We start from the raw sequence: 12,943 nt of genomic DNA, 5'->3' as shown, positions 1-12,943 counted from the left end.
CGACTTAAATTACAAAATATAATAAACGTCTTTGTTATCGGAAGGATAATTTTACCCTCATATTAGTAGATGTGTCAATATAGATATTGGTGCAACACAGTTTCATTGAAGTCAATGACATGTACGCAATACAGTATAGTGTGTGATTTTGAAGTATTTTATTTTTGAGCCCGTCGATTTCATCTTTGAGAATAATCAACTGAAAGCTTGAATAATGCAAAGGTTGCATTTTAAACAGCGTGATAACTGAATTCAAGGTCTTATAATTATCCTACACACATATTAAATACAGTAGAAATCGTTCTCGCAAAAAAGAAGCTAAATAGCGCGTTTCCCGCTATCAGGTACCGCTATATCAGTGTTACGATAATCTTAAAAGGGATTCCAAGTTCGCCGGTGTGTTTCAGTATTCTACGACCAGAAGCCCGTTTCAACGAATGTTATCGATTTCACAATTTAAAAATGCTTAGCAAATTACCACCGGATAAAACCGCAATCTGAACAGGTGAAAGCTTGACAGTCCGGCACTTCGCCATCATCAACATTCAAGTGGCATTCCGTCGACGTCCAACAGCGGATCGAACTTTTTTTGTGTTTTAAATCTGAGCTACCGCACCTACCGAGTAAAACTTGACACTATCGCTGCCGCTACCGCTTCCATCACCAGCGGACATTTGAAACGGTGCCGGTGTGATGGTCTATCACAAGTGCGATCACACCTGAAAACACACCGGTAGCTTACAGATAGATTACAGGTATGTACGGGCGGGCGTCATACTCATACACTGACTGGAAGAGACTGTTCGAACAGGAACGCCAGTTGATTATTATGCAAGCATAGCATAATCATGTAGACGCATATGCAAATGAGATGGGTTTTTATTAGCTTTGTGTTCATACAAAAGGAGTTCACATTCTGATTCCCCGATTCCGAGTGATAGTCACAGGTCAGGTGAGATAGAATGGATTAAGACACTGAACAATAGGAAAAGGTATTCAAATAAGTACTGGTTGTTGTTTGGATTTGGAAGGGTAGAACTCATTCACGCCGTGACGTATCGTGAGACGAAAGTTACGAATAGAATACTACATCACAATCGGTGTGTCAAACCCATTCTGGATTGACTGGTTAATCAGGGAACATGCGGCTCGAATAGATTGTAATGGTGTTGATATAACGATTATCTTTCAATTTCAGTTTGGAAGAGACGCAATATTCTGTTTAAGTCTGAATTAGAGTTTTTAAGCGATTACAGATTCTTAACATACGGAATAATTGAATTGAAACTCCTACCAGTAGAGAGCATGATAAAAATAGCATTGAGAAATATTCCTCACATAACGGTGCGATAAAAACATTAAACTTATTACGTTAATGATGCGTCTAACAAAAAAACGCTGCTTGAAACCATCGAGTGAATGACTGGCGGAAGTAGGTGCTCTACGACGAACACCTTAAACACAAAGGATACAAGGTTTGATTATGATAACTATCGAGGCATAACGCTTTTTGACTGTGGATTAATAATACGTCAATTCGAAATAAACAAGGGACCCGATTGGATTGGGACGGCATTAGTTTAGTAACTTTTGTTGTACGGGACGCAGTTTTCTATTTAAACCTTATTCTTGCATCATAATGTTGTATTTATAAAAGGCATTTGTAGTTCATTGTCTAATACACTAAAGCGTTTTCGTTTGAAAAAACTGAAACTGACCCAGGGTAGTTTCCTCAAACAAACACTTTTCACGAAACTGTGTTGGGTTCGCATTTAGTGTTGCCAACAAAACTTTCTTATTAGTTTTCATGAGTACCAAGCTTCAATAGATAACTGTCAAAATTTAATGACATTGTGGGGTTTGGTCCACGAGTTACAGGGTCGACGGTTCAGAGTATGAGGTGTTGGTCTGACAAGCCAGAGTTCGAGTCCAGGTTTGGAAGGATCGGTTAGTGTCCATAGGATCGTAGCACTGACCATACACTAATCCTTTACACTTATGAGTCGGCTGCGAAATCTGTCGAAACAGAAGATTATGCTCCGCATCGGACTGTAGAATCCTGACTTTGCTTTGCTTTTGCTTGATATTGTCAAAACTATCAATTCGAAACAACTTTTCAATTGTGTTGATTTTTCATTTCTTGTTGATTATAAACACACAGTGCTAGCTCAACAATGGCTTGGAAAGTGTTACGGAGACTCTGTCGGTGGCATACTGAGTTTTTAACGTGCTCCGACCGGCCAAATGAGGTAATTACACCGGAAACCAAGAAAAAGCCACCACCAAATTGTTTTTGAAACCCGTAAAATCAAATAACGTGAGATGGCTGACATCTTCAATATACGGCAGTGTGTGCACTATGGGACCGTTCATAAACCACGTAGACCAAACTCTGGTACTTTTCAACATCTCCAAAAAACATTTTTTTTTAATTAATTTTTGGGTGAGAAGTAGTACTACTAACTTTTCGTCCGTAACATGATTTTTACATTCTACAATAAGGTTAAATAAAATTTGATACAGTACAGTTTTAACCAAGTATCGACCTAACTTCCAAGAACGCTCCAAAATAGTGTCAACTTAAACTAAACATAATCGGTCAGTTGTGTTCATCCAGTACTGATCCGCAACAGTCTGTCAACGACACAAATGAAATATTCCGTTCGTCTTCAAATCTAGTGAAACACTTAAGGTCGGGCACTTTATGTTCGCGGAAATATTCAGATGACACCAGAAATGTCCATCTGCTCTGTGTGACGAAGAGCAAGTATAATTTCTCCCCTCGCACTCACAATATCAACGAGAGCTCTTCTATTTCACACATATACACCACTGTTATATAAAGTGTGCACGTATCATGAGAGCGAGTGTTTATTTTCTTTCAACTCTAGCTCTGAATCGCACCAAATTGCTAGAGCAGAGCTCTGAAATTCTCTGAGGTGAATGAAGATATTTTCTTCGAAGTGTGCATACCGGTGAGAACTCTGGTGTATGGTTCGCATAAGAGAAGCATGGGGCACGTATATTCAGCAAAAGCGCATTTTATCGTTAAAATTTAGTTTTTCCTTGCTACGAAAAAGATTATCATAGCAAGGCCATCGTTACCTTCTAAAAATTTAAAAATTAAATCACAGAAGTGTTCGCTCACAAGCGCGCACCAGTGGTCACTTGGGTGTATTTAGGCGAGAACACGTGAGAGCGATTCATGTATTTAGGCAAGAACGCGTGAGAGCGATTCATGCGAAGAGATTGTGTTTCACTCGCGCCAACTGCTTTAACCCTTTCACGACCATAAGATGTGCAGGACGAAATATGTCTGTACAAGACAATATTTTAGCAATTGGGGGTTTAAGTCAAGAGAATATCACCAGAAAAACATAGCAGGGTGCATAAGTTTCCTATATTTGCATGGGAAATATTTTTCCCTATGATTCTCAGAAATAAATAAAAGAAGAGTTGGGTTTATTATATCGTAGTTTAATTTAATTCTTTAATTATTAAGAGACTGTCCCAGGAAGTATGGACACAACCAAAAAACCGGTGCCATTTCGCAATGGTTCAGAATCTGTCAATTTTCATGGCTACGTCCTGTTGTTTACACTCTTCTCTAACCACTTGTACAGTTGTTTATTCGTTTTCATTAGTTTGTTTCAAAATGCGTGGACTTTCAGCAGAACAACGTAGAAAAATTGTGTACAAATGGTGCACACAACGCGGACTGTCACTGAGAAAAATAGCAAAAATGGAAGAAGTAAGTGCAAAAGCCGTGCGAAATGGAATCAGGAAGTTCGGTGAGGATAACACCTTTGAGGATAAACCGAAAACGGGTCGAAAAAAGGTCCTGCTAACCCTCAGTTGGATAAACGTATACTGAAGGCGTTCGAGCAAAGGAGGTTTCAGTTCGGGATGTGGCCAAAAAAGTGGGCACTTCGAAGTCAAATGTTCTTCGTGCTAAAGAACGTTTGAATCTTCGAACCCATTAGAGGCAGAAACAACCAAAACGTAGTCCGAAACAAGAAGCATCGATCAGGCCGAGGGTACGAAAGCTGTACAATACGATTCTTGCTGGAAATTTGAACTGCATAATCATGGACGATGAAACCTACGTGGAACTCGATTACAAATCCTTGCCGGGACCACAATATTATACGGTGCGAGAAGGGCAAGTGTTAAACCAGTCCGAGACATCGATTGAACTCGAAAAAATTGGTAAGAAAGCTATGGTCTGGCAAGCAAATTGTAGCTGCGGTAAGATTTCGAAACCCTTCATCACCACTGCTTCAATGAACAGCGAAATATACATCAAGGAATGTTTACAAAAACGACTTCTACCCAGGATTCGAAGCTACAAGGATCCTGTTGTTTTCTGGCGAGATCTTGCTTCTTGCCACTACTCGAAATCAACGGTAGAATGGTATACTACCAAAAATGTCACTTTCGTCCCAAAAGACATGAATCCACCAAATTGCCCACAACTCCGACCAATTGAGGAATTTTGGGCATTAACGAAGGCACATCTTAGGAAACATGTCTCGGCAACCGAAACCATTCAACAGTTCGAAAAAGATAGGAAAAAAGTGTCAAAACTTGTCGCCAAGAAGTTATTATGTGTTCTATTTTCTATACGTAATATTGCACAAACTTTTTCAGTGCAATAAAGATTGATAGTTCTTTTTACTTATTCGTTCAAAACACATTTGTCGCCTTGGAAATAAGTTTTCTCTAACATTCAGTAAAAAAAACATCGATTTAATAGTAATTGAAGAATCTATAACGATTTTTATAGAAGGGAATAAAGAATAAAGATTGATAGTTCTTTTTACTTATTCGTTCAAAACACATTTGTCGCCTTGGAAATAAGTTTTCTCTAACATTCAGTAAAAAAACATCGATTTAATAGTAATTGAAGAATCTATAACGATTTTTATAGAAGGGAAACATATTTCTCTTGAGCGTTAAGGGGATAACCACAATCACACACTCAAATTCTGTCCATTCGACACTGAGAAGAAGTGCACTAACCTTTTTGTGTGATGTTCGCTTCTTGCATCCCCTGTGTAGACAAGAATCTTACACCAGCGTTCATCACTCTGGTGAAATGCCATCACTGGATGACACTACATACACAACAACGGACTATTTGTGATGAAAACTTGGTCAGAACGATAATTGCAATGAAAGGCTTGATTATTGAGAATTATTACACTGATAATGCGTAGACCTGTATGATTCTACGCAGTATCATTGTAAAATCAACCAAGAGTTACATGGATTTGACATGAAAAACCTAAATCTTAATTACAGTCTATTACATAAGAGCATGGTCACGATTACTCGCGATGGTGTAATATTTTTTCTAACACGGAGGGCAGTAGTGTCCTTGATGCAATGCGAGAATAAATCAGTTGACTATTGTTTACAATTCATTCACATTCAACATTTTTCCAACATGAGTAGCACGTACGCTACGCGCTTCGAAGCAGTTTTTTTGTGCTCGCACCCGAAAGGTCCCAAAATGACCCACGCTGTCGCGACGAGTAAGTGGGTGAATGGTGCTAAAGAAGTAAAAATGTCGACTACTTTTCAAATCGCGGTTCTGTCGCTTTATTGTCAGAAAAAGACGAAAAAGTGATTTGTGATTTGTTTTTGAAGAATCCGACATTAAATTTACGCAAAGGTGCTTCAAAATTGACCAAAAAAGGTTTAAATATATCTAAAGGATTAAAGTACTTCACAAAAATCGATGTTGAGTGAAAAACATGTGCAAAAACGTCTTGAATGGGTAAAGGAGCAAAATGGTGTCGTGACCTTGGATTGACCTTCTCAGTCGCCCGATGCCAATCCAATTGAGAACGTTTGGACTCAAATGAACATGAAGCTTGGGAAAAACCGACCACACAATTTGAAACAGCTTGTTAGCCGAATTTACAAATTTGGAGGTCGTTTTCTGAAGAATACGCGCAAAATCTTGCTCAAAGAATGCCTCGAAGGTGTCAAGCCATTATTAACGCTGAAGGGGATTGGACTTACTATTAATGTATTTGCATGCAAGTTTGTGATCTAATAAAACAATATTCAAAAGTATTGTCATGCTGAGTCTTTTCATTTTCTCACAACAGTGACCACGATCTTATGTAACAGACTGTATGTTTAAGAAATTCTAAAACCATATAATCTGTTTTCATGTAATGAAAATCTCGCTTCATGAAACGTTGTCATAACATCTTTGTTAATAAATTTTTTGAAGAAGTAAAAATACACATTAAATTTCAAACGATTTTACTGGACGATCGATAGGAAAGAAGTGATTGAAATCAACAATTTTACGAGTGGAAATAGTTTGCAGGTTCGATTTCAACCTTTGGCGTGTATTTTTTGGCGAGCAAATTACCAACCAAAAAATACACACCAAATTAATCTCAACCGAACCAGAACCAAACTTCGCAATTCCAATCATTTTGATTTTTCAAATCTGTTTTTCCTTGGATAAAACCACTCTGATAATGGCTTCACGTCAGAACAAAAAAGATGAAAAACTCGTTAACAAACGTAGACTTTTGTGTGAATCTCCCCCTCATCTCTCCCCTCAGTGAGTCTATGTGGTTTATGAATATTCCCTATTGTGCATAACATTTGTCTGAGGAAGATTTTTTTTGTTTCTATTATAGAGGTTTTAACATTATGGTCACCTCTTCGGTCCAGAAAAGTTTTCTGACCCTATGTACGGAGTTGGGAATCGAACCCAGATGGGCAGCGTGTAAGGCATCGACTTACCCATCACGCTATACCCGTTCCCCTATGAGGAAGCTGTTGTCAAAGTTGATGCCGCGGATCACTGTGAACCAAAACCGACACCCTGTCGTTAATTCCCAATGCCTGAATTGAGCTTTGAATTGCTGCCGCGTGCACCACATTCACCGGATATGGCTCCCAGCGACTACTACCTGTGTACATACCCCAAAAAAATAGTCTAAGCAAGAAGATTCAACTCCAAAATAACGCTTATTTCGAGACAAAAGATAATCGTTCTACAAAACAAGTATGTTAGAAAAGCGCTGAATTGATTGTGTTGCTTTTGAAGAAGACTATGCTGAGTTTTACCAGAAGATGTATTTCTCTTACTAAGTCCCAGGACTTATTATAGAATGGGTCAGGTTCGATCACGGGGCAAGTCCGAACATTTTTGCAAAATGTTGTTGATATTTTTCAATTGAGTTCCCGCCAAAAGTTTACACTTGCAGTAAGCTTACTTCATACATGCTATAGATAGCACGCTTGTATGTCATGCGAGATATAATCGAAACATAACAACAACGGTAGGCAAAGTTGTTAAACACGTCCTGTCATACATTTTGGGAAGTAGTTTGCCATATAATTTGTTCAAAACTTGTGGGCTAGGCTCGATCAGGATTTCTGGGGCAAGTTCGACCAATTCAAATGTTGGAGATATTACTTTGTTTTGATTTCTAATTTTTGCACTATTGTAATAAATGATCGATTTTACACTTACTAGAAATTATATATAAACTGAATTGATTTTTTTAGTGCTTACATATTTATTTTGCGGACATTTACGAGGAAAACATATGTAATTAAATTCAATTAAAAAACAGAAACTAACAGGAATAGTGTATTCTTATGCAACCTTCACATAAATCATACTACAAGTTTTTCTTTCAAGCATTCTTGGCACTATATGTACAAAAATCAAACTTCCCCCCATAGACCACCTTGATGAAAGAAGACGGTAGAGCCAATGTAAGTATAAATTATTATTTGAAAGGATTTTATGAATGTGTATCGATTAAGTATAATGTAGAGAGATATTTATTTTTTCATTTGATTAAAAATATGGGAAATCTATGTTTTGGTTTAGTTTAGTTCAGTGATCGATCCTGCCCCAGTCTTCACTAAGTAATAGCAAATAAATAAATAGATAGATTAGTAGGTGAATGACCTACTGGACTATGGCGCAAAATGTACTGCTTTCTGATTCACTAGCCTCCAATTCAGTAACTTCTCTATTCCTGGTTGTATGCTCGGGAGAATATCGAAGCGTCTGCGCTCCATGTTAGAAGCATATGTTGAAAGCCACGGATATTTACATATTTTGACGACACAAATCGTATTTCTTCAATGCCACATCAAAGTAGTAAATCTGCCAAGAAGCGAAAATTGAAACCTAATGATCGAATTAAAATAATGGGTGGAACCAGAACTACGTCTCTGAATAAAATTTTCTAAAAAAATAAAATTCCAAATGTGGTAACTATCGAGGCGTAACGCTCTTCAGTTGCGGTTGAATAATAAGACCTACAGTCCGAAATGAACAAGGGCTTCGAAATGATTAGTACCTGAACGAACGATTAAATTAGAAGGAATTTTTATTGATTTTAAGGTAAAAGTTATGGGGTGTGGTTGGGACTAACAGATAAAAAAAACACATTTTTTGCGATTTTTTAGAGCGTAAATTGAAATGTTTTGCACAATACAAAACCATTCAGATAACATTATTTTTTCGTGGAAAAATATTGAGAAAATGCCGGTGAAGAAGTATTTTCGAGAACAGGTTTTAGAAATCACTTCATTGAATTACTGTATAACACCGCAAAATTATCAGAACGTTGGGGTTGGGTATTTTATATGTGAAAAGTGTGTGAAAATTTGAAAATAATTGGTGAAGTATTTTTTTTTAAAAACGTTGGACACTGCCAAAAGTGTTAGACCCTACCCGCCCTTCAAATCGTGTACTGTTTTTTTTCCACAGGTTTACCACACACATTTTTAATCGGGTTGCGATTTAAATTTAAACGTGCTTGTGCAGAGACCGATGACGAGTAAACGGTCTTGTCGTCCAGGTGGTTACTCCAGAAAACATTGAAAGTCCACAAATTGGTTTTCCCTAATCGTTTGTGTGAGATAGCAGAGGCCATAAAGATATCAGAATGCAGTGTGTTTGTTTACAATTATGCATGAACATTTGACTATGAGAAAGCTCTACTCAAAGTGGGTGCCGCGTTTACTGACAGTCCATCAAAAACAACAATGTGTTGACGATTCAGAGCAGTGTTTAGCCATGTTTATAAGTAATAAATCAGGAATCAAACTAATAGAAATGAGAACTACTTCAAGGTCATTGATCAAGTTTGATGATTAATTTTCTCGGAGATATTACTGATACTTTCACTATCCAGAACATGACCGAACAAGCAACGTAAGCACACTTCTGTGTGCTATCCGAATCAATTTGAAAATTCTGGAATCGAATTAAAAGTCGTTTCAAAAATCAGCTCGAAAAAAAATTCTATTTGAATGACAAGAGCGAGGTAGGATTAGGAAATAGTTTACATTTTTTTTTTCTTTCTAATATAGAGAATTTGGGACGATATTAAATTGCGGTATAAACCGACTTTTGATCGGTGCCCCGGGGATCCCTTCTGTTATATACCATTCGACTCAGCTCACCAGATCGGATACCTTCTACGCTGTTTATATACGCTCTCGGAAATGAATTAGTTGATTTCAACATTGTTAAGCTCGTTCTAAAGCTACTAATAGATCATCGATCAAGTTCGAAAAGCAAATGACATTCCGGTCCTGGATGAGGTATGTTTCGACAAAACCGCACTTTTTTCTATGTGCTGCGGTTGAGAAAAATCTTAGTTATTTCACGATAAAAGCGAGCGAAAGAATAGAAGAATGTCAATGAATTGATCTTTGTATCGAGGCCCGGAGGGCCGAATGTCATATACCATTCGAATCAGTTCGTTGAGTACGCAAAATGTCGTTTCTCGGAGAAGGTTGAACCGATTTTCTCATCTTTAGAATCAAATAAAAGATCGTTAAATGGCATAGAACATTTCAGAATTTCAAATTCATCCGAGTTCCGGTTCCGGAATGATAGTTACTCACTATCCTCAGATAAAGCGCGACCGATTTTCACAAACTTAGGTCTTGTGGTCCCATACGAAATTTTGAAATTGCATCCGGGTACGACTTTCGGTACCGGAATTACAAGGTGAAGAGTGATAAAAATTTTTTATATCGTCACTTACAGCGACGAAGCAAAACACGTTAAAAAAATCTAAACTGAGCTCGCAACTATTCCAATCCTTAGTCATTGTTAGTAAACAACCTATCGAATTAACTCCGTTTTCTTGGTTCCGAATTCCGATTCCTGAAGCACCGAACATAGCGTAAAAATTTGCCAAAATGCACTACCTTTCCCCAGAGATGGCGTGACCGATTTTCACAAACTTAGATTCAAATGCAAGGTCTTATGGTGCCATAGATAGCTATTGAATTTTATTCCGATCCGACTTCCGATTCCTGAATTACAAGACAATATGTGTAAATGTATGAGAAAATGCGCATTCAATTTTCTCGGAAATTCCTCAACCGATTTTTACAAACTAAGATGCAAATGAAAGGTCTTGAAATTCTTTAAAAAGTCCCCGAACAGTTGGTCCAGATCTGACATCCGGTTCCGGTATTACAGTGCGATTAGTGAAAAATTTCAATTTCATGAGTATTTTTTTACAAGCGATGGCGAAACGAGGTGCACATTTTTAAAAAATGTGCTGGTAAATTCATCTCGTTAGCAGACCTTGTTAGTTGGTGGATATAAAACTATTTTGGGACTACTAGTGCCCGGCTTCCGCTTCCGAACGCACCGGTAACAGTGAAGAAAAGCTCCAAAAACGGATCTAACTTCGGTTTATCAGCAACGGTTAATCCGATTTTCACAAATCATGATTCAATTAAAGCCCTCAGTGTCTTAAAAGGTACTGTGCAATTTCATATAGATCCGACTTCCGGTTACGAAATTATAGGGCAATGAGTGTTAAAACTTTCAAACTGTCATACAGAATGATGCAAAATCGGTACGCATCAGTACGTGCTGGTACGGAAGAAAAAGAAAACGCACCCGCCTATAGCACACTTTGTGTTCTGTTCAATTTTGTATAGCGTGCGTGCAATTAAATCTATGTTAACTTGATATAAAAATTGAAAAAGTGATGGTGCTTTATACCAAAGAAAGTTTTTGATTTTATTCTTGAAAACAAAAATCTTGACAGAATCTTCTAGTGATGTTTTGAAAACATAAGTAATATGAGAAAGGTAACATTACACCACTAGGTGGATTAAAAGAGGTTTTTTATTACATTGTCGCACTAAAAAAAAAAGAATTGAAATTTTCCACACACTTCATCTAGTAGCTCCGGAACTGGAAATCGGATCGGGATAAAATTCAATAGCAACCTAATGGGACCATAAGACCTTTTATTAAAACATAATCTTGTAAAAATCGTTTTTGTTAACTCTAAGAAAATGAGTGACATTATTTAACACATACGCACGCATACAGCCATTGATCAACTCGATGTACTGAATCGAACGGTATATGACATTTGGCCCTCCGGCTCAGGTTTAACTAGTGAGAAAGTCAAAAATCAACCTTGAGACGAATCCATCCGTAAAAAATTAATTATTCACCATACTGTTAAGTTCTATCTAAATTGGAGCAAGTCGATCCAGATTTCTGCTATTGCTACATATGAGTCACAATTCATTTGAAATTAATGTCTATACTTTATTTTAACCATGCAAAACAATAGCAAGCATCATTATGTAATAAATGGAACCATAATAAAATCGATTACCGACAGGTCGACAGGTGCGTTTATCGGATTATCTAGGATTTGCAACAAATGGGATTATACAGCGGACTCATTTCCATAAGGTATGTGCTACTCATCCTTCATTCTATTGGTTCTGTTTACTGATTCACACAATTTATTCATTTTCATAACTAACGCCCCGGTATAAAAATTACCACATCTTGCATAAAAACGTTCTTTTACATCCGAAAACAACAATTGTAATTAACCACTTCCAAGCACGTGTTTACTCTAGGGTACATATATGTTATGGTAAACAAAACCACATACAGCTGCTGCCGCTTCGAATGCAAGTGTGCACTGCAAGCTATCGGTATGCTGTTGAACTCTTCCCGCTCAAAACCTCATAACGAATCGCGAATGTACAGCTGTACTGGCACGTAACCAACCAATGTAAAGGCTTCATAATCAAATTAGTAACTTGAAATAATACATCACACATTTTATAGGGCAACTACGGTAGTTTTACTATTTCGTTATCCTACCGTAGCACACTCGGCAGCCTTCAGTCTAGCCGAACACATGTATCGAGTTAGTTGCAAAACCTAGTGTAACAGAAATCACTAAACCTAACGCGAGTTTCCTTCGAATCCGGCCTCTTCAGCCTATCGGGCAGGTGGAAGTCAAATTTATTTATTATAATGCAAGAGAAATTTTCGTCACGTGAATGTACTAAAAACAGTATTTGATATCGATATCGAATTTTATTCGTCCAAGAGTCATATTCGGGTAATATTCACCAACACACCCTCCACCAAAGCAATGACGAAAGTCACATTTCGGTCAAGCCTAGCAGCAAAACCGAGCATGCCGCATGCCATTATGAAACAAATCTCGAATGCAATGCCCTAAAAGACAGAACGGCTCTCATAGGTAGTACCTTCTGATGAAATAAACGAGTTCTTCTTATGCCAATGGAAATAAAATGACACCAAAGCACTTTACAGCAAAAATGAACAGTAATAGATGGGATAACTTTGTACGGTTAAAGTTCATAGCTAATACAAACTTTCGAGCGTTATTGTACACCATCAGCTTGTACAGATTATCCATGATTAGATTGGTTGCAGCAGGTTAGGATTTTATTAGTGATTGCTTCTTTTCTTCAGTGGAGATGATGGGCAGCAGATCGAACAAGTGGTGTTAGCAAACGTTAGGCTACCATTCACAGTGATTCTACATATAAGTGTAATTCTGATTGCATATAGATATCTCCGCTCACTGCCGTCGTTGGTGTCAAATTCTTATCAACAACAATAACA

General features: G+C 37.6%; 1 protein-coding gene across 14 annotated transcripts in view; it reads right to left on the bottom strand.

Annotated features, from left to right (window-relative positions):
* LOC131437563 (rab11 family-interacting protein 4B) overlaps window positions 1-12,943 on the bottom strand; it is a 240,356-nt gene that overhangs the window by 125,480 nt on the left and 101,933 nt on the right. Inside the window, exon 1 of one of the 14 annotated variants that reach the window (XM_058607004.1) lies at window positions 12,691-12,919. The exons of 12 other annotated variants lie outside the window; for them this stretch is intronic. In XM_058607004.1, the coding sequence (XP_058462987.1) occupies window positions 12,691-12,734 (44 nt within the window). In that variant the 5' untranslated portion in view covers window positions 12,735-12,919. Of the gene's footprint in view, window positions 1-11,836; window positions 11,857-12,690; window positions 12,920-12,943 lie in introns of those variants that run through there. One more of the 14 variants, XM_058607008.1, reaches the window with a different exon arrangement.

This window comes from Malaya genurostris, chromosome 3 (assembly GCF_030247185.1).
Source record: "Malaya genurostris strain Urasoe2022 chromosome 3, Malgen_1.1, whole genome shotgun sequence".
Classification (NCBI taxonomy): Eukaryota; Metazoa; Arthropoda; class Insecta; order Diptera; family Culicidae; genus Malaya; species Malaya genurostris.
This window is presented reverse-complemented; position numbering and strand designations above follow the sequence as displayed.